At 45.9% G+C, this 23,015-nt stretch overlaps 1 protein-coding gene across 2 annotated transcripts in view; it reads right to left on the reverse strand.

The window, feature by feature from the left end:
- Positions 1–23,015, reverse strand: part of IFT172 (intraflagellar transport 172) — a 445,633-nt gene that overhangs the window by 313,608 nt on the left and 109,010 nt on the right. For both annotated transcript variants that reach the window (XM_085896864.1, XM_085896871.1), the window contains exons 11-15: positions 16,369–16,530; positions 14,823–14,876; positions 11,298–11,401; positions 10,032–10,117; positions 8,899–9,011 (exon numbers count right to left, since the gene is read on the reverse strand). In XM_085896864.1, the coding sequence (XP_085752990.1) occupies positions 8,899–9,011; positions 10,032–10,117; positions 11,298–11,401; positions 14,823–14,876; positions 16,369–16,530 (519 nt within the window). The remainder of the gene's footprint in view (positions 1–8,898; positions 9,012–10,031; positions 10,118–11,297; positions 11,402–14,822; positions 14,877–16,368; positions 16,531–23,015) is intronic.

The raw sequence follows: 23,015 nt of genomic DNA on the forward strand, positions 1-23,015 counted from the left end.
AATGTGACTTTCCCAGGAAAGATCATGGCAGATAGTGAGACCCAGAAGCTTGAAAGAAAAGACTTCTTCCAGAGGATTGTTGAGAAAGTGGATGGGGGGGCTTTCTAAACGGTCCTTTCGAAGAGACATAGTGAGAGTGTGAGATTTGTCTGGATTGAAAGACATGTTCCACGTGTTGGACCAGTTTGTGATTTTATCCAGATCTGCAGTGAGCGAAGAAGCTGCTGCTTGCCGGTCTGAGGGATGACAGATGGTACGGCAGAGGGTGGAGTCGTCGGCAAAGAGAAATAGAGGATTTTCCAGAGAGTCCGTGAGATCATTGATGAAAACCAGAAAAAGAACAGGGCCCAGAACGCTACCTTGAGGAACTCCAGCCTGCACAGGAAGAGGGGATGAAAGAACTCCATTTAGGGCCACACGTTGACTGCGACAGGAGAGGAAGTCTGCGAGCCATGAGGGGAGATGGCCTTGAATACCATGGGAAGAGAGTTTGGTGAGTAGGGCAGGGTGCCAGACAGTAGGGCAGGTTCCTTTGGGGGAGGGTGGGGGCAATTGGAATTATCCGAGGTATAAAACCACAATGCATTATACATGCAGGCAAGCAGTACGCATGTTTTTGCTGTATGTGTCAGTACACATCCAAATAAAGGGATGTGTCAGAAGAACATGTTGCACGCTTGGAGCAAGATCTACTGTACGGTGGGTACTCTGGTATGGTATTAACAATCATAAAGATAATAACATGACCCCCCATGTGGCTCCCATAGGGAGTGGGTGCTGCTAGTAATAATAATAAGGGTTCCCTTAACAAGGAACTTCAACAGAGGAGGAGACCATTCAGTCCATCAATGATAGTGCTATGATTTCCAACCTATAGGTGTTTGTAAATACTCAATCCTCGTTTTAAAATGCTGAGCAAAGCTAAGAAGAAGCACATACCATTTTTAAAGTCTCTGGTATGACTCAGTCAAGGTTCAAATCACCAACCTCCCAGACTCAGAGACAACACTATAACTATTATGCAACTGAGTCTGGTTGACTATTTTAAAAAAAAGTGTGCATATTTTTCAGTTACACTCTGAATAGGTGTTTTATCGCAAACAAATGGATGAATGGATTAAAAAATACTCAAAAATGGCCTTAAAAAGTATACAATTTGTTTTTTTTTGAACCTTGCAATGTAGCCGTTTGCAAGTGTCTTGTTCATAAACTGCTTACGGATTTTCATCTCGCAGCAGTGAGCATCATATGTGTGTTCAAGAATTGATTCTGGTTGGCATGTGTCTTTTTCAACCTTGCACCGATTCCAGCGAACTTTTAACAGATCATCTGCAGAATAATCAGAGCTGCCAGATGCCCTCACTTGAATCCTGGGAGCTGTTCCACCTGTGGCTTTTTTTAAAAAAAATGATAGGAAACCAATGCAGAATTTGCACAGGAAAAAGAGCAGAACCTTTCATTAAATCTTCATGCAGCTTCCAATTTCAGCTCAATTGCCTTCACCACTAATCTCAGTGAAAATACATTATTGTAGTTGTTTGGTCAAGCTGTCAAGAGCCTTGAAAGGTTTATTATTTTTATTATTATTACTACTACTACTACTACTACTACTACTACTACTACTACTACTACTACTACTACTACTACTACTACGACTACTACTACTTTAATGGCCCATTTATTCACACATTGTTGGAGGGTCGGAGGATTGACGTTTCGCCCCCAATCTTTAACAAACTAACCAGCCAGGGTTGACATTCGACAGAAGGTGACAGGAATAAGGAGTTTAGCAAAGTCGATATAGTTAAATTATTACCTCCACCACCGAAGGTGAAGGAGGTTATGTTTTCACCCCTTTATATCTGTTTGTGTGCAAAATATCTCAAAAAAGTTGTGGACGGATTCAGATGAAATTTTGTGGACAGGTTGGGTGTGTGACAAGAATGAACCTATGAGATTTTGGTGAAGATCGGGATCCGGATCCGGATCCGACGACTCGAATTTTTTAGCGATTCTTCACCATTTGAAAGATGTGGCCAAAAACGATACATAGCACGATCTCTCAAAAAGTTGTGGACGGATTCGGACGAAACTTGGGGGACATCTTGGGTGTGTCACAAGGAAGAATTGAATCAATTTTGGTGAAGATCTGTATCCGAATCTGGATATGAGAATTATTTAATTTCTTAATTAATTCTTTACCATTTAGAGAGATAGGACCAAAAAAGATATATGGCATGATATTTACTTCCACCACTAAGGGTGAAGGAGGTTATGTTTTCAACTATGTCTGTTTGTTTGTGTGCAGGATATCGCAAAAAAGTTTTGGGTGGATCTGGATGAAATTTGGTGGGCAGGTTGGGTGTGTGATAAGGATGAAATGATTAGGTTATGGTGAAGATTCTGATCCGGATCTGCCTACAATAATTATTTAAGTGATTCTTCACCATTGCGAGGTTGGGCCAAAATGATACATATCACGATATCTCAAAAACTTGTGGACGGATTTGGATGAAAATTGGTGCACAGGTTGGGTATGTGACCACGACGAATTGATTCAATTTTGGCGAAGACCCGAAACTGGGTCTGGATACGAGAATTATTTAATTTTTTAAGTGATTCTTCACCATTGAGAGATAAGGCCAAAAAAAGATATATAGCATGATATTTCAAAAATGTATTGGGCATGACATATTCTCGTGGATCAGGCATTACGTGGCAGAGATGTGCGCTCCACCGAGTGCCCTTCTAGTTTTAGCTCAGGTCAGGTCAGCTATGGGAGCATACGCCAGAGAAACGCGTCGCTGTGTCCACTTTCCACCGGTACTCCAGGGGCCTCTGTCTGGCCATCCCCCATGCAGATGCCTGGCCCATCCTTATCTCATTCAGATGCTGATCAACCTGCTGTAACCAAGAGGCACGTGGTTGGCCCATTGGCCTCCTCCTCTCACGAGGCATCCTCGCTGAGAGAATCTGGTGAGCAGGATCAGTGTCAGGAAAACGACCCACATGCCCATACAGCCACAGCTGATGCTCATGGACGATGCAGGTAACAAATCTCATTTGAGTCTCTCTCAGCAACCGCTCGTTAGACACAAAGTCCGACCCATGACAGCCAAGGATTCTCCGAAGAGACCTCGTACCAAAGGAATTAAGTCGCTGTCTCAGATCCATGGTCAGAGTACAAATCTCACATCCACAGAGCAAGACTGGAAGCACCAAGGACTTGAAGATTAGGACTTTTGTCCTCCTACACAGGTACCGGCAGCACCACACCCCATGATCCAGTGAATCCATGACTCCCCAGGCCTGACCCAGATGTCTCGACCTCTGACTCACAGCCAGCAAAGACATGAATATCACTGCCAAGGTAAATTAATCTCTCCGTGACCTCAACATCCTTGCCACAAACAGGTGCACACAAGATAGCAGCATCCAAGATGCCATTGCAAGGCTGGATCTTAGTTTTGACCCAGGAAACCCATAATCCCAGTGGCTCTGACTCTTCATTCAGCATGCAGAGGGCTCCAAAAGGATATCTAGAGTCTCCACAAAGATGACTGCATCATCGGCAAAAACAAGGTCAGAGATCTTGACATTCCCAAACGATGCACCACAACTTGATTGCTCCAACATCCACCCCAGAATCCAGTCCATACAAGTGCTGAAAAGTATGGGGGTCAGTACACACCCCTGATGAACTCCAGTAAAAACTGGAAATAAGTCAGAGATCCCTGAAATCCCCCAAGACTTGAGCAGCATTCAGGTCAGGTATGGGAGCATGTGCCAGAACAGCGCGTCACTGCGTCCACTTTCCGCCGGTACTCCAGGGGCCTCCGTCTGGCCATCCCCCAGGCAGATGCCAGGCCCATCCCCATCTCCTTGAGATGATGGTCAACCTGTTGCAACCATGAGGCATGTGGGCGGCCCACTGGCCTCCTCCACTCATGAGACTCCCTCGATGAGAGAATCTGGTGAGCAGGATCAGCGTCAGGAAAACGAGCCACATATCCATACAGCCGCAACTGACGCTCACGGACTATGCAGGTAACAAATCTCATCCGAGTCTCTCAGCAACCGCTCGTTGGACACAAAATCTGACCAGCGATAGCCAAGGATTCTCCGAAGAGACCTGGTACCAAAGGAATTAAGTCTCCATCTCAGATCCTTGGTCAGAGTCCAAGTCTCGCACCCATAGAGCAAGACTGGAAGTACCAAGGACCTGAAGACTCGGACTTTCGTCCTCCCGCACAGGTACCGGCAGCGCCACACCCCATGATCCAGTGAATCCATGACTCCCCAGGCCCGACCCAGACGTCTATTGACCTCTGACTCGCAGCCAGCAGAGACATGAATATCACTGCCAAGGTAAGTGAATCTCTCCACGACCTCAACATCCTCACCACAAACAGACACAGACAGGACAGCAGCATCCAAGATGTCACCGAAAGCCTGGATCTTAGATTCGACCCAAGAAACCCGTAATCCCAACGGCTCCGACTCCTCATTCAGCACCTCGAGGGCCCGCAAGAGGATGTCTAAAGTCTCCGCAAAGATGACTGCATCATCTGCAAAATCAAGGTCCGAGATCTTGACATTTGCAAACGATGCACCGCAACTTGATCTCTCCGACATCCTCCCTAAAATCCAGTTCATACAAGTGCTGAAAAGTGTGGGGGCAAGTACACATCCCTGACGAACTCCAGTAACAACTGAAATAAGTCAGAGATGGTACCACCACACTTCACAGCACTCTCAGTACCAGAGTAGAGTTCAGACATCAGATCGATCAGTTTTGGTGGCACCCCACGAAGACCAAGAATCCTCCAGAGGACATCCCGATTCACTGAATCGAACGCTTTACAGAGATCAACATAGGCTGCAAGCAGCCCCTGCCGAAACTCTCGTCTGCGTTCGGTGAGGACCCGAAGATCAAGGATACAGTCAATCGTTGACCTCTTTGGTGTAAAGCCTGACTGCTCTGGACGCTGGTGCTCAAGCAGATGGTGGTGAACCCTATCAAGTATTATCTGAGCAAAGACCTTGCCCGGCACTGAGAGCCTCGTCACCCCTCGGTAGCTGTTGCAGTCCTGGAAATCACCCTTTCCTTTCCAGAGAGGGACAACAAGGCCCCTTTTACAGTCAGTTGGGATGATGCCTGTGTTCCACCCAGAGCACAGAACTGCGTGCAATGACACGAGTGCAGCATTTCCACCAGCCTTGAGAAGTTCAACATGAAAGCCACAGATCCCAGAAGCTTTACCCCATTTCAACCGGTTCACTGCAGCCTGTGTTTCCACAAACAAAGGTGGATCACAGTTGACTGGAGGGTCAGCAATAGGGATAGTAACACCCCTGACATCCAACTCGACAGCTGGTGGATCAGCCTGGTGCAGCCCCTCAAAGTATCCGGCTCAGTGGGCCTTCACTCCGGACTCCGATGTCAAGAGGCCACCACCCTCCGCTGTAACTGCAGTATACCAAGGGATGGACATGGAGGAATGCAATGCTCAAATTCCCCTGTAAGCAGGATGAGAATCACTTGACCACACATGATGCTCTACCCTCTCACAGATTCCTTGCACATAGGTCTCCTTGTCCACCCTTAGCACACGTACAGTTTCAGGTATCAGCTCCCTGAACAGCTCAGCTCCTCCATTCAATCTGGCCCTGCGACTCTGGTCAATGTTATCCAGTGTCCCTTACGAGACAGAATTCTTCTTCGCCTAGCGGTGAGTTCCAAGACATTCATCAACAACATCAAGGATGTTGGTCTTGAAGGCACTGCACAACTCTTCAGGATTCCCCAAAGCACCCAGACCCCCCAAATCCCCACTCAGCCTGTTTGCAAACTCCTCAGCTACCCTCTCATCCTTGAGCTTGCCAACATCCAGCCTCGGCTGTGATGGTACCATTCTCCTGGATTTAAGCTGCAACTTCGGAGTTGCTACAACAAGCCTGTGGTAGGTATTGAGGAACTGAGCACGAGACCCTGCAGTTCTAGATCATCCTTCAGTGACCATCAGGGAGCACGTTATCAATCTCATTTGCCACACTACCAGTGTTGGAATACCAAGTCCAGCGATGAGCCTGTGGGTGCTGAAACCATGAAACATCCACCCTAAGCACATGTCTTCCTTCAAAGTCAAGGAACTTAGTGCTGTTCTGGTTCACAGTTGCAGACCCATGGGGACCAACACTCATCTCATAACCATCCCTATCAGTTCCAGTCGATACATTGAATTGAAATCCCCTAAGACTTGAAGAGTATCGCACCTCGGGTACTGATCAACCAGACTCGAGCGTGGCGTAGAATGTGTCGTTTACGGTGAGATCACTCACCTCAGTCGGAGCATATCCAGAGACCAGGGAAAAAACACCCAAGGAGTGAAGAATCCTTCGTCTCATAATACGCTCATTGACCGGTGTTTCCTCAATTATCATTGGAGTCAGCTTCTTGGACACAGCTACAGCAACTCCTTGGGCATGGTAACCATTAGAGCGACCAGACCAATAGTCGGTGTAACCACCCGCCATGACCTCACCGCAATCTGGTCTCCGAACCTCAGAAAGTGCTGCAATACCGATGTTCAAACACTTGAGCTCAGATAATAAGAGACAGGTTATCATCCTCTCTGAGGAATAGGACACTCCAGGCACCCACCCAAAGGGACCACCTAAGGTTAACCCACGGAGACTGCCATCTAGTGGACGATGCCTCAGCACCACCCTGACACACTACCGCAATCTGACCAGGGAAGGTTACCCCATGGTTTTCCTCCTATCATCAAAGAGTAGGGGTCCCGAAGGTTTTGCCCCAATCCCGTCACCCCGGTGAGCTGCCCTGTGGAGGGCAGCTGCACAGAGGGTACTCCAATGGAGTGGGTTTTCAGATTTGTTTGTGCTTTTGGTATGTTTTGCGGAATGAAGGGTTTTTCGGAGGCCGGAGTGCAAATCCCGCCACCAACCTCCTCATAAAAAATAATCCAATTGCAGGAGGACGTCCGCAGACACAGATGGGCACTGTATATGGATGGCCGTTGGCTCACAAGGAACTCCTCTGCACTTTAGCTCTGAGGTCAATCAATCCAGCTCACAATCTCCCGGGTTTACTGGGACACCCAGAACTAGTGAAACTCAAAGAATCATTCACTCTGTTACACTTTCCCATGTTTGACCTACCAAGAAGAGGTGGTGTCGTGATGTCATGGGACGTCTCTCAATGAATAATTATACCTGCTCCCAGATTCAGGCTTTTCCCCACCACCTCACTGTGAATCCCCTTTTTACCCTCATGCTCATTAAAAAATTTAATGCAGTCATTAAAGTTCATGAAAGTGACAAACAACAAAGACTGATAAGTTGACATACCAAAATTATGGGCCAAATTATGGGGAGTAATTATACAGGACATGAGACATTCAGACAAGCAAAGCTATCAAAATTAGACAATATTGAAGGTTTGCATGGGAGATGAAAGGGCACAGCTGTAAGCCGGACTGGAAGAAAGAGTGGGACTGAATAGGAGAGAGGAGATTGGGACCATACTCTGTGCAGAGTGTTGGTGCTGCCGAAGCAGTCTCCTTGGCTATTGGGCACAATCCTGGACGGGTCGCCACTCCGACACAGTACACCAGCATGCTGGCACTCATTTTGCTGACCTCGGAAGGATGACAGGTCGAGTTAACCCCACCTGGTATTAATTCAACAGCTGAGCGGGATTTGAACTCAGACTGAATCAACAAAAGAAGGTAATTTAAAAAGAGAAACCAAGGAGTGAAAGTGAGTCAGAAGCCTTAGTTTAGTGATGTTGAATTGGAGTGGATTATTGGAAGATTGCATGTAAAATCCTGAAGTAGAAAGCAATGGTGGGGGGGGGGATGGAATGAGTGGGGAGTGATAGAAGACAGGAGGAGAAAGGATGCATCTAAGCAAAGAGATGATAGAACAAGAAGAAGAAGAACAAGAAGAAGAACAACAAGAACAAGAAGAAGAAGAAGAAGAAGCCTCAATTCAGAAAATTTTTACTCAATAGCAAAAGCGAGCATCAGATTGTGCTGGTAAAATTTTGTGATACAGTATATTTTTCCAGCAGCAGAAATTAAGGAAACTTATTCTTTACAGCAATTTTTGCATCCATCAAAATTATTCTCAATTTACTTCACCCTATAACGTGATTTTTAGCCAAGCCCAAAAGAGAGAGGCAATTAAAACTGGTGTGTGTGTGTGTGTGTGTGTGTGTGTGTGTGTGTGTGTGTGTGTGTGTGTGTGTGTGTGTGTGTGTGTGTGTGTGTGTGTGTGTGTGTGTGTGTGTGTGTGTGTGTGTGTGTGTGTGTGTGTGTGTGTGTGTGTGTGTGTGTGTGTGAGAGAGAGAATCCACATGCAGAGCTACTTCCATATGGCGTCCCCAGGAGGCCACCTTTAATATAGCACCCCAAAGTGTGAAAAGGTCCCCTACACCGATACCCCGGCAACGCTCTACATTGCTAGATGCTCTGCCTTGTTCATTTTGGAAATAAAAAATGACTGCCAAAAAATTGCAACCAACCCCACAGCATTGCTCATGGAATGACTTTATGTGAAGACTGCAAGAACAGTTTAAAACACAAAAGCTATCAGGATCTCCAAACAAAATGAAGACATGAAGGAAATTGAACAAAATTGACCTTGACACAGGTGTAAGTTGTCCAGCACAAATGTTCATTTTAACTGAAAGGAATATTTGAAACTTCTAATAGGAAACATAACAACAAATAAATCGAACTGGAGGCTGTGCAGAGCTCGGTGGCAATCCTTAAAAAGAGCCAACTCAGGAGATAACAACCAACTGAAGCTTCATAATCCATTTACTTTGTCATCCAAACAAAAGACAATTCCAAGATGATTTAATGGACCTACCCTGAATTTCTTGTCATGAAAAAGCAGCTTGTGGGCGGTATCGCTAAGCTCCAGCCAGTGTATTCGCCTGTCATGGCTCACAGAGACCAACGGCTGTCCCGAAAGCAGGTCCACTGCAGCAGAAGAAGAAAAATGGCTGAAACAAATGCATTGTTAAAGTACTCCTTGTTCTGAACTTGAAATGGAAAGAACATAATATTGGAAAAGGTTTGTTACTCTGCACAAAATTCAGTTTTATTCTAAGTTCTCAAAATGTATTTAAGATTTTGGAAAGATGTCACTTTTTTGTGACCGTCCGTGCCCATTAACCTCAAATAAATTGAAACCTGTTGCCGGTGATGTCATATGGTTTATATAATCCTGTTCATAAAATCGATGTTTTACAACAAAATGCTGCATTTGTATTGATATTAAACAAGAGTAGATGAAATTCATATACGTTCCGAAAATAAAAAAATAAAAAAAACAAGAAGGATGTCATGCATAGCATGATACTAGCAAAATCCATAAAACAAGTGTGACCTTAAAAATAATTGGTGGTTGAATTAAATGGCCAAATATGCCAATCGGCTTCAAATTTCAAGTCAATCGGATGAAAATTGACAATTATATAAAGTCGGCCAATGTCGACTTTTTGGCCTATGTTGACCTCAAAAATACTTTTTTTTTTCGCTGTACTCAGTGACCTGATATGCAAATCCTGTTTAAATTTCTTGTCAATTGGATGAAAATTGAGGATTTTAGAAATTCGATAAAGTTGTTGACCTTTGGTTGGCCAAAGGTTGACCTTTTGACCTCAAAAACAATCGACTTGCTGATAAACGAACTCTACCACGTGGTGGAGTTTGGTGAAGATCACTTTTAAATTGTGACCTGTAGGCGATTGACATACAAACAAACAGACAGAATAACACACAAGACCAACCAATATACTTGAAAAATCTTTGATTTTCACAAGTAATAACTCACGGATGAAATTCTGTTTCAGCAGCATTTAATGATACAACTTCATATGGGGAATGGATGCTTAAAATGAGGACTCTGTTAATGTGAAGCACAAGATCTCGAAGCAACAAAATGGTGACTGAGGAAGCTGCACAGACAATGGTAATGTGGCTCTGTGGATTGCGTACCAATGGCTAAGGTTTTCAAATCCAGCAGGTAAGCGAGCTTTTTGTTATCCTTGGCTCCCTGCTGTCTCCTTTCATTCAGTCGCACACTGTTCGGTGCATCCAGAGAGCAGTTGAGAAAGAGAGGGAGGTGGGGGTGGAGGTCGGTTGTTGAACCGGTAAAAAGGAACAGAAAGACAGAATCACTTGGTTGCCATTAGTGTTCCGGTGTCGGGGAGAGTACTGAGTGCGTTCAAGTGGTTTGTTGTGGCTTTTGAGCAGAAACACTTCAGAAAAATATCACAGTCATTCCACCTTGCTGTCCTTAAAACCTGTATTCTTATCTTTCCTTTATTCTGATAAAAGAAAACCTTTCAAGCTTCCATTTGTAAACATATTTATGAACTTCGATCATCTTATATACAAATCGGTGGACTTATTTGAACTATCGGAGTTTGATAGCAAAAATGGTCGGCAAACAGTAATGTTTTAAAAAGCAGAAATTGAAATCCTCAATTATAGTGCTACTTTGTACAGATAAAAATATAAATGCCAACTGTAACAATAAAACGAGAAAACACATTGTGGTCTTGTGCTGCCTTGGAATTGATAATAATTGGTAAAAGTCATTTCATGAAACTAATTTTTTTTTTTTTGCTCGTTTGCATCCGGCCACATCCAACTCGCGTCAAGAATTTTGAATTTCTGCACCAAGCGTGCGTACACCGACGACGAAGCTTACGAGCGGGAATTAAATCCATTACCATGAAATTATAAGCTTGTAAATAGTGACGATGTCGCCCGATGAGTAATCTTACCACCCACTCGCGAGATATTATGGGGAAAAACCCCGATAATTCAACCCTAACAAATGTAAATGTGATAAAAACAATCCGTAAACATTTTTCATCCGTGATTCGACACCCGAGAGCTCTCAGCCTGAAATTCTTATATCGTCTCTCATGTTCGCTTTCTCTCCCTCTCGCTCTCTTGTGTTCGCCTGAGCGATGACCATGTCAGAAGTTGTGCTGAAAGAGATGACATTTCAAGCAGCGTGGACACTTTCATTCTGACCGCCGCACAATAATGTCATGGAAAAAAAAAATGGATATTTCAGGCACATCCCTGTGGCGCTTTAGATAAAATCTTTCATTGTGCTGACACAACAGGTAGAGATTGCACTCTCAACAAGATAAAAAGGCTTGGTCGTTATCCATGCACTTTCTTTTTCACTCTTAGTGTGAATGAAGATGAGGGATTGACATAATCACACTGACACTCTTGACCTACCTGATTAGGTGCGGGTTCACGCACTCGGTTCGAACGGTGCCAAGTGCCTCATTTTCCCCATATTCAATGAGTGTCAGCTCCCCAGCATTGAAGATCATACAGACCTGAGGACCCGGGTAGGAAAACCCGTGTCGGTGCAAATATAAGACCCACATGCTCTTTCCAACTCGACAAGTTCAAACCGTTGGGCTCATTTTGATGCACCTTCTCAACAGGCTTGGTAATTTACATCTCATTCGTGCAAAGTGCCATTTTCAGCACTCTGATTACCAAAAAAAAAAAAAAAAGCAGCCCACATTTCTAAATGTCAAACCTTTTGCAAAATGTGTGATTGTGTTTCAGACTTCCCTCCAACTCACATCCTCTCACCTACACCAACTAAGCGTGTTCCTGCCTTTTGTAATAATCCTGCCAGTCTAATCCAAAATAGTCCAAGAGAATAAAGGGCAGCCCTGTCTAACATCTGTTTGCAGTTCATATTTAAAGAATGAAACACTTTTTGGACAGTTTTTGCACAGTCACTTAGCTGTAGGATAAAAAGGTTACATCAAACTTCTGTAAAAGGCCCAGAAAAAGTGAGTTCGGATTACGAACACAGTAGTTTACAAAACTTCTTGCATCATTTCAGATTTATTTATAATATCGTAAGGTTACTGCACTCATTATAAACGCAATCAGAATTTTTATGATCCGAAAGCGAATGTGATTAGACACCAAACTTTAACATTCCCCATTATGACGCATCATACTCCGGTAAGCTAAACTCAGGAAAGCAAACAAAAATTTGGTGAAGAAGTTGGGTGTATGACATCCGGATCCAGATACGAGAATTTTCTGAATGATTCTTCGTCATTGAGAGATCGGGCCAAAAATAATATACAGCACGACATCTCAAGAAATTATGGACGGATTCAGACAAAACTTGATGGACAGGTCGGGTGTGTGAAAAGGACAAACTGATTCGATTTTCATGAAGATCCGGATCTGTATCCGGAGAAGATAATTCTTCAAGTCGAAGTGATTCTTCACAATTGAGAGATTGCTTAACGTCCCTTCTGCAGATCCGGCCTTTCAGTGGGACACAAACAGTAAACTGTTCAGCCTGGCAGAGATATGCTCTCTACGCAGTGCCGTTCTAGTTTTCCATGCCTCTTCTTGGCTCTTTTGAGAAAAAAAAAAAGAGACAACAATCCATGCTTTCAAGGCCTTGACTTTGAGATAACAAAACTCCGTACTAATCAAGCATTTCAAGGCCCAACATGAACCCTGAGTATGACAGATGGCACCATTATTTACCGATGAAGGTTGAACACATCCAAATGGAAATATGAGTCAAAAACATTTCTGGAGATGCATCGACACCACTGATAGAGTGTTCCCCAAACATCAGCTCACAGATCTATAATATGACCAGGGTATTGGGCGATGTACAATGACTATATATTTTCACTATGTGCCACGGGGGGTATTTTAGCATCCACCAACGAATACGAGCAGATGGGACTGCTGGCGTAAAATCACTGCCAGAATTTCGAATGATTTGTCCAAACGCAAACGGATCAACAAATAACCAATATCGACCGTTGAACTTATAAAATTTATATAACTTGAACTTACTTAAATAATTCATAAACCAAACTGAACGTACACTGCACATTTATGAGGGCAAAATCCTCCCTTCCTCACCTCCCTCTTCATCCCATTAGCTGCCTCGTGTGGGATGTACGAGCTAAAGCATGCCAGCACCCACAGAGAAATACACAAAGCACTGCTGATTCAGAGAGTGACTCACAAGGGTCGATCCTTAATCATACAACACGATCCCCACATCCCAGCTTTTCACCGAAACCCCTCCTCGTCTGAAACCCCGAAAAACCGAAAAACCCCGAGTTTCACCGAAAAACCCCGAGTTGAAAAATGGTGTATGTGTATGGCATCGTGCAGCTCCTAGTGGGAGGGAGTATTACACGGCATGCTAAAATGCACCAATTCTGGGGGAACTGGAACGGCACTCGGTAGAGCGCATACCTCTGCCAGACTGAACAGTTTACGTTTTGTATCCCACTGATGCACCGGATCCGGATCCTCATCAAAATCAAATCGAATCGATTCGTCCTCGTCACACACCGAACCTGTCCACCAATTTTCATCCGCATCCATCCACAACGTTTTTAAACATCATGCAATATATCGTTTTTGGCTCGATCTCTCAATGCTGAAGAATCACTTTCGAGATCTTCTCAATTTCGAGAAAAATTCTCGCATCCAGATCCGGATCTTCACCAAAGTCGAATCGATTTGTCCTCGTCACACACCCAACCTGTCTACCAAGCTTCATCTGAATCCGTGCATAACTTTTTGAGATATCCTGCTGACAGGCAGGCAGACGGGCAAGCAGATATACAGACAGGAGAGACAGACGTGGGTGAAAACATAACCTCCGTCCACCTTTGGTGGCGGAAATAAATATCCCGTCCGTAAGGATGGGTTCTTCGCTAGTTTTCTAAACAAGCAATACACAGCAGAAACAAATCAAACATTTGAAAGAAGTTTACTCTGTAATTTTCCTCAAAGTATAAACATAAGGTATTTCACAAGTTTACTCAGTCCTATCATGGTGACCGTTCAAAAATAGGTTAGAAAAGGGGACCTGCTGAAATAACATCGCAGAGGTTCGCCGTACAAAAATCATGATCGGTTTGTACCACTCTCAGACTCTTCTTTTGAGTTTGGGACATATTAAACAGTGCCTTTGTAATATGCGTTCTCAGATGCATTTATATAATCCTACGTACAATTTTATGTCTCGTGAAGTTCAAGTCGTTTTGAGTTTTTAACAAAATAATTGTAAAGCCTTAAAAATGCAATTCGGGTCTGCACGACTGTCTCGGGGCTGTACAATTGGACAAACAGGGACAGTTCTAAATCGGATGGAATCGAGACAACGTTGCCCGAGGTATGATAACCGCCATGGGAAGCAAAGAGAAGTTCACATTTCTGGAGTTAACCCTCCATTGGAGCAAAAGGTATTTTGCAGTTTTGCTCCGATGAAGGGTTAGCACCCGAAATGTCAGCTTCTTCTTGATTCCCATGGCGTTTAGCATTCCTCGACCAGCGTTCTGACGATTCCATCGATTGTTTTAACCGTCTGCCGACACAGATTGACACGATACTTCACAAGCAAGACTAATTATTCAGTTCTTAAATTGCCTTTCCCCAGATAGATGCATTATTCTCGAGGTGAATGTGAAAATAACAATCCTCAATATTTCAGTGAGATCGATAACTAGGGCTAGTGATCTGTAGTCATCACTGACACAATTACATTCTTCCTGCTCTCGTGCGTGTGGGGATGTTTCAATTCCATAACATGAACAGCAAACAATTTTAATCAGACAAAAGGGTGCCAGCATTGTAATGTCGGGCATGTGTTGTCATGCTCATACCGAGGGCTTCGTAAAATGTGACGTGCCCTTACACACTTATCTTCAAATGAAACGTTGAAACATTCCAACAAAATCTCACGTTTTCATTCTCAAAGAAGAACTTTTCATTGCCGCCAGAACCTTGCCAAGTGATCTAAGTGGGGGAGATGTGGGGTGGGGGGGGGAAGAACCCAAGAGATCCCGATTATATCTGTCATGTGAAATCACTTTCATTCCTGTCACCATACCTTGGACTCCAATTTGCTGCTTCGACAATCCTACATTAAGTGTCAATCACTCAAGTTTTAACAAGACATGAAGGCAGAAGGTCATCCTTCAGCAGTACTTGCATTTATCCTACAATTACACCGTGTCAAAACCATTTCAGTTGCAACAACAATGCACGCGTGTTAAGGCTTGAGAGAAAAGACAAACTGTCAGAAGGCAGGTTAAAACAAAATGCATTATTGACATGATTTTTTGAGGTGTCAATGTAATAGAGCATGTAAAATAAGAAAAAAAGAGACTACAAAAAACCACATAATCTTCATTTTCCTTGGAGAGGGTATTGTTGAGTAAATCTGGAACCGCAAAAGGCCAGTGTGTGTCAAACCACCGAGCTGTGTGAGCTCACTGATTCGGTTTCATGACATTACCCTGACAAAATTGTTTACGGATATTCCCAGGTGATTGAAAAACCCAGATCGGGAGATCAGGAATTGATTTGGCCCTGTTGTGTCATTTTGGCAAAGAACAAATGCAATCGCAGATTTGTGAAAATTGACTTTGATGTCTGAATTTATAGGCACGCTGTGAAAGGAGAACAAATGAACAGTCGCAACAAAGTATGTGAAAGAGGAATGAAGAAGTGTTTTGTGAGGATATATTGTGTTCTGGATGAACAGCTTTATCACCGTGTAATAAACAAATTCAATTTCACGTCGGTCATTTGTACCACAATCCCTTTAATGAAAACCGTTGGGATGGATGTATCCATGTGTGACTTCAGTGCTAACACTGTCAATAATAAAGAAACATACAGAAGTATTTCTTGCTCGATTGTAAGAAGCTTGCTGCACAAGTCTCTTAAAACATGTAAAACACCATGATCCATTCATCCATCGGGACCATACTCTGTGCGGAGCATTGGTGCTGCCTAAGCAGTCTCCTTGGCTATTGGGCACAATCCTGGATGGGTCGCCACTTCGACACAGGATACCAGCAAAGCTGGCACTCATTTTGCCGACCTCGGAAGGATGACGGGAAGAGTCAACCCCACCTGGTATTATTCAACAGGTGAGTGGTATTTGAACTCAAGATCCTGGGATCCAAAGCCCACCACCCTAACCATTAAGCCAACACCAGGCATGAACCCCACGATGATCTCCGCTTGTTGTTTAACTCTAATTTCACTTTTGGACACCGATGACATCATCAACAAAAACAACTATAAAAAGATCTGTTTCTTTTAACTTTAGAACAGATTCATCCATAAAGGAGATAAAATTATTGATAAATTAGGTTTATAATTTCCCTGCAAAGATCAAGACCAACGTGGTTTAAGTGACAAAAGAGGAATTATTTCAGATCAAAAAGGTGGATGAAAATTTACACTTGGGGAAAAGGAAAGAAGGAATGTTCCATACCTCACTCAACCTGTTAGTCGCAATGTCCCCAAGCAGCAGTGTTCTTGAGGTGTGTGCTACAAGGTAGCGGTCTTTCCCCAAGATCTTCACGTCATCAACCTCATATCCGTAATGGGACTTTAAAACCACACGTGTGCCCGTTGATAGATTTTTAACAATCACCTGCAGGAAGTGAAGTCACAATAGGGAATGGAACCACAGGATGCATGTTAAGCGGGTTGTACTTAAACCTATCAATTGTGATGATCCAATTAACTTGGGTTGGGCTGATTGGCATTGCAATCCCAGCACATCTTAACTAGTGATACTGTGATCCAAAGTTACAATCACAATAACGGTGATGACTTTGTCCATTGTTTGCGAGTGTCCTTGTAATTCATGTGAAACACATCGATATCTTCTTGTTCTACGAGTGTGATCGATGTACAAGTCCCCCCAAGAGCCATAGATCACTGAGTAAAATAAAAAAATAAAAAAATAATTAAGGTTTTCAGGCCGTGAATAATCATTAGAACACCAATATCTCAGCTCAAAGGTCAAACTTTGACAAAGCAAATTTCGAGAAAAATATTTTCCTTAATTTTCCCATAAACACTGCTCGTTCGATCCTATCAATTCGAGGTTTTCATCTAAAAGTTGTGTTAAAATGCCATGACATCTCATATGTTGGTACATCGGGTGAATTTATCAAGTCTATCATTCGCAAAGTGTGAGAATTATTTTTTATCATCACAATACTCCACCAAATTGTCTCTATAACACATGCTCATCGTAATTGATGACGCCGCAGAGATGACACTTTCTTTTCCTTCCCTTTCGTAAGTTACGGAGGGAAGTGAAGAGAAAATTGTTTTTCTGTTTCGTACTATTTAAACTGCAAACTTTGTAAAGAAATATCAAATATGACAGCAAAATAGATTTTGATTTGATTATCTTAAGTGTTACATGAGTAACTCCAACAGCACTCAGTGAAGTGCATACCTCCGCCAGGCTAAACAGTTTACATTTTGTATCCCACCGATAGGCCGGATCTGCATCCGGACCTCAACTAAAATCGAATCGGCTTGTTCTTGTTACCTACTCAACTCATCCACCAAGTTTTGTAATTATTTGTCCATAACTTTTTGAAATATCATGATATATATATATATATATATATATATATATATATATATATATATATATATATATATATATATATATATATATATACATATATATTGTTGTGGTTGAGGAAATTCGCAAACCAGCATTCAGGTCCCGTAGGTGAGATATCTCTGTAAGTACATGTGTAGTTAGGCCCAAACCCGTTGTTTAGAGGGAATAAATGTGATTCATTCGGGCTGCGACCCTTTAAGATAGCCGTTTTTCTGTTCTATCTTTATTTTGAGCCAACCACGTCTCATCCGCCATCACACAACAACCACCAACCGCAACGCCGCTTCACAACAACAACGCCAACAGCCACGACCTTTACCTTCACAACTCGCTCTCGCAAACATCGCATCACCACCATTCCAAGTGTCGCCATGGCCATAAACCACCACAATAAACCCTCCACCACCTTCACCTCTTCTCCTTCTGCGGCCATTCCCGCACCACTTGTGAACGCCGAGCGTCAGGCTGTCCTGGCCTCGTGCGGGACGCGCGCTGAGCCGCGGGTGCAAAAAGCGGCCTGTCCGAAGAAAAGTCGGATAAGGAATGATACACGCCCACTTCCGATCCCTCCAATCATTAAGCGCGGGGCGATTTGGCCCCGCCTCCAGGCGCGTTGGAGTAGAATCGATATATGCAAATTCGAGGATCAGGGGAGGTTCACGCCCACTTTCCCTCCGTCCAATGGGCGAGCGTGGCTCCGCCCCCGAGCCCATCCTGATCCGGAAATTTGCATATGGATTCTCCTGCAGTACTATAAAGCGCCGAGCGCGAGGCGAATTCAGTCAGTTTCTGTTTCGGGCTCGGGCGAGTTGGAGAGGTGTGGCGGCGGCGAAGTGTGGCAGCAGCAGTCAAGACGGGTCTGGAGGAGAGTCGGTCTGTCGGGGTTCAGAGTCTGTCGGGGAGATGCAGAGAGGGGAAGCCAGGAACGCGGTCGAGGTCGCAGCGGAGTCGCTCGTCGCAGGACCCAAGCAAGCCAGCTATCCTCTTTCCCCAGAGCATCAACAACCCCCCCTTGTTTCCCCCCGCGCTGAGATAGTGCGAAAAGGGGGCCCCGTTCCCACCCCATTCCAAGCAGTGCCAACGAAACCCGCGGAGGAGCGCGGAGTCGGGGCACCGCCGCGACATTTGCGGCTCATCACAAGACGGGTAGGCTCCACCCGGTCTCGGCCCACAGCCCCGTCTGTCCCCTTGTATTTGAGGGTGGCCCCTTTTCTTTTGCGTTTGAGTATATGTGTTGTCGGCGCCGTCTGTAAAGTAAAACTGTGTAAGTGTTGCCGTGTGCTCGCGTAGTCGCTAGTAGATCTGCATTGTTGTGTTTCTTTTGCAATTGCTTTTGGTGCATAATTGTTGTAATTGTATATGTGTGCTATCCGTGTGCTGCGGAATAAATGTGCCTCATGTTGAACTGTTTTTCCCGTTTCGCTTCGTCTTTTCTTTAATTGAATCTCCATCTTACTTCAAGTAAAGGGTTGGTAGTGGGCTAAATACGCCCGATAATTAATCGGAACCGTCGAGGTTGACCATAACACCGCTCGGTTATCCCGATAGTACGGAACGGGTCGCTTAAAGTGGCCCGTGTCCGGAGTCGACCTGCGGCGAGGTGTGATCGCCGGTCTACCCTCCGTGTGGGTACTTAGGGAGGTCGAATTTGGCGAACAACCCTATCCCACGTGGGGGGCCGATTGGCACGATCGTGGTGAGGCCGAAAGGCCCACCCGTGACTAGTTCCCGGCGTTAGTCCGAGAGGGTCACGACGGAATTGTCCGTCCGGTAGGCGACGTGCCGCGATTCGAGTTACGTGGCCGCTCGCACGCCGGCGGGCGCGAATTAGCGACACTGGTGTCAGGTCGTGGGACACAAACCCATCCCACTCCTCGCGGCACTGGTGTCGGAGAGCGGGAAAACGGGCTCTCCTGTCTCCAGCTAAATTCACGGGAATCGGTCCAGGGGTGAGAGGAGCGACCCCCGATTCCCTCCAAATTACGAGTGATTTAAATTAACCCTTTACGAGAGATAAGATGGCGTCTCAAGGCGAGCAGGAGCCGGGGGTATTAGAAATGGATTTAGAATGTGAAGAATCCATGGTCCAGGATGAAATCCCTGTGCAGGAAATGTTGGTTGTACAGGACGAACTCGCCCAACTGAACCCAGAGCCCGAAATAGGTGCGGCAGCGGCCACGGTGTATGACACCTCCCTCCCCCTCTCCACCAAAACCCTTCCCCGATCCCTGCCGAATCGGCTCACCCAAGCGCACCCGACATGGCCCAGCTATTCGACATGCTGGCAAAGATGAATGCGGATGCGCAACAAATGAATGCGAACATGAACAAGCAAATGAACGAAGTGAAAACGAAAATGGATACAAACACGAACGAAATAAAAGGCATGAACGTAAAGATGGATACAAACACAAACGAAATGAAGGCGAATTTGAAGGAAAAAATGAAAGAACTGCGGGGTGAGACGCAGAACATGGGCCGAAGCCTGCAGGCGGGCATGAAGGCAGTAACCGGGGAGCTCAAAATGGCGACGCCACGTGTGGGAGCGAACGAGCTGGGAGGGAGTGCAACGGCTGTCGGGCCCGCGGTGGAGGCGGGTAAGGAGAAAATAATTCGGGGGACGTGTTGGGCGAGAAGAGTGACGGTGACCGAGAGGGAAAAACTAATTGGGGTGATGGAGACGTTCACGAGGGAGATAACAAGGGAAGAGACGGAAATAATAGAGACACGGGAGATGGGAACGATAGAGGAGAGACTGCATGATAATGACGGGGTTAGAGACGCACACACACACACACAGAGGTAGTGGAGGACCATGAGGGGGAGCTGGCGGACCATGTAGGGACCCGGTGCGAGCAGCTGGATGGCCCCCTCCAGGAACGAGGGGAGGGAGTATGCCCCCTTGAGGCGAATCACGACCAGGTGGGATCGGTCGTGCTTTGCGAGTTCGAGGGGAGGAGTGCTGCGAACGGGTGAACGGAGAGCTTGTGGGGTATAAAGGCCCCGGAGACCCTTGTGGGGACACGAATCCCCAGTGTGGTTGTCCCGGTGTGTGTGGTGCAAGGTGTGAGTGCGTCCGCGTGTGTAGAAGCGACCCCGTGTGTGAGTGGTGTGGTGGCAAGTGTGCCGAAGGGCGTGCTTCCCAGCGCGCCGTGTGTGAGTGAAATACCGCGGGTGAGTGCCCGGGCGTGTGTGAGTGAAACGGCCAGTATGAGTGAGGCACCGCGGGTGAGTGCCCCCGCGTGTGTGAGTGGTGTGGTTTGTGTGAGGGAAATGGCACGAGTGAGTGGAAGGCCGCAAGTAAGTGGAGCCACGTGTGCGAGGGAGGTGGCATGCGTGAGTGAACGGCCGAGTGCAAGGGAGACCGTGTGTGTGAGAGAGCGGAATGTGAGGGAGATGTCGGTTTGCATGCGGGAGCACGCAGCCACGTCGCCCGGTGCGAATGTAATGGAGTGGAGTGTGAGCGTCGTGACACGCAGGTGTGCGTGGGTCGAATGGCGATGACAATGGCGACAGAGGGACAAAAGCCGGGTAGCGGCTGTTGCTGTTTCGGGAACCGTGCCGGGTTCACCCAACAGCGAGCGCGAGGTCCGTGCTGTGCAACGCACGAGGCCCCCACGTGCTCGCTTGTGGGAGTGAAGTCCCGGTCCGGAAACGCACGTGGTGGATTTGCCGATCCCGTGGACGGACAAAGTTTAGGCAGGATTTCGGATTTGGACCGGACGGGTTCTCAACGCGAGCGGGTGTGTGAAGCTCCAACGGGCAGAGCACATGTGTTCGCGTGGGGAACCCCTCGAGACGTGGGGCTTGTGCTGTTTTTGTTTTTTTTATGCACCGGGTGACGTCATGGCTGCGTGTATGGTTGGAATCCAGCAGGAGGGCGAATCGCTGCCAGATGGTACCATCCAAGAGGGACGAGGGATGCGAACAGCTGCCATGACGTCACGCCACAGGTGCGCGGCTGTGAATTGCCTCCAATCATTAAGCGCGGGGAGATTTGGCCCCGCCTCCAGGCGCGTCGGAGTAGAATCGATATATGCAAATTCGAGGATCAGGGGAGGTTCACGCCCACTTTTCCTCCGTCCAATGGGCGAGCGTGGCTCCACCCCCGAGCCCATCCTGATCCGGAAATTTGCATATGGATTCTCCTGCCGTACTATAAAGCGCCGAGCGCGGGGCGAATTCAGTCAGTTTCTGTTTCGGGCTCGGGCGAGTTGCAGAGGTGTGGCAGCAGCAGTCAAGACGGGTCTGGAGGAGAGACGGTCTGTCGGGGTTCGGAGTCTGTCGGGGAGCTGCAGAGAGGGGAAGACGGGAACGCGGTCGAGGTCGCAGTGGAGTCGCTCGTCGTGGGACCCAAGCAAGCCAGCTATCCTCTTTCCCCAGAGCATCAACAACCCCCCGTTTCCCCCCGCGCTGAGATAGTGCGAAAAGGGGGCCCCGTTCCCACCCCATTCCAAGCAGACGGGTAGGCTCCACCCGGTCTCGGCCCACAGCCCCGTCTGTCCCCTTGTATTTGAGGGTGGCCCCTTTTCTTTTGCGTTTGAGTATATGTGTTGTCGGCGCCGTCTGTAAAGTAAAACTGTGTAAGTGTTGCCGTGTGCTCGCGTAGTCGCTAGTAGATCTGCATTGTTGTGTTTCTTTTGCAATTGCTTTTGGTGCATAATTGTTGCAATTGTATATGTGTGCTATCCGTGTGCTGCGGAATAAATGTGCCTTATGTTGAACTGTTTTTCCCGTTTCGCCTCGTCTTTCCTTTAATTGAATCTCCATCTGACTTCACGTAAAGGGTTGGTAGTGGGCTAAATACGCCCGATAATTAATCAGAACCGTCGAGGTTGACGATAACACCGCTCGGTTATCCCGATAGTACGGAACGGATCGCTTAAAGTGGCCCATGTCCGAAGTCGACCTGCGGCGAGGTGCAATCGCCCGGTCTACCCTCCGTGTGGGTACTTAGGTAGGTCGAATTTGGCGAACAACCCTATCCCACGCGGGGGGCCGATTGGCACGATCGTGGTGAGGCCAAAAGGCCCACCCATGACTAGTTCCCGGCGTTAGTCCGAGAGGGTCACGACGGAATTGTCCGTCCGGTGGGCGACGTGCCGCGACTCGAGTTACGTGGCCGCTCGCACGCCGGCGGGCGCGAATTCGTGACAATATACATATATATATATATACATATATATATATACATATATATATATATATATATATATATATATATATATATATATATATATATATATATATATATATATATATATATATATATTTATATTTATTAGGGTGGTCCAAAAAAGTCGAAAAAAATAGAATGTTGCTCCACAAGATTAAAATTATTCTAATATGATCCAATAACGCGCATAAATTGTTTTAGCTTGATCAGAGGTGATTTAGAGTTCGCGCCATATGACGACTTTTAGTTTCATGAGTTGGTTAAATTAGGGTATGGTCAGGTACGATTAGGGGTACTTCTGGATGTCCCAGGT

The sequence above is a fragment of the Eptatretus burgeri genome, chromosome 1 (genome assembly GCF_056783735.1).
Source record: "Eptatretus burgeri isolate ZD-2024b chromosome 1, Ebu_testis_v1, whole genome shotgun sequence".
In the NCBI taxonomy this organism is placed as follows: domain Eukaryota; kingdom Metazoa; phylum Chordata; class Myxini; order Myxiniformes; family Myxinidae; genus Eptatretus; species Eptatretus burgeri.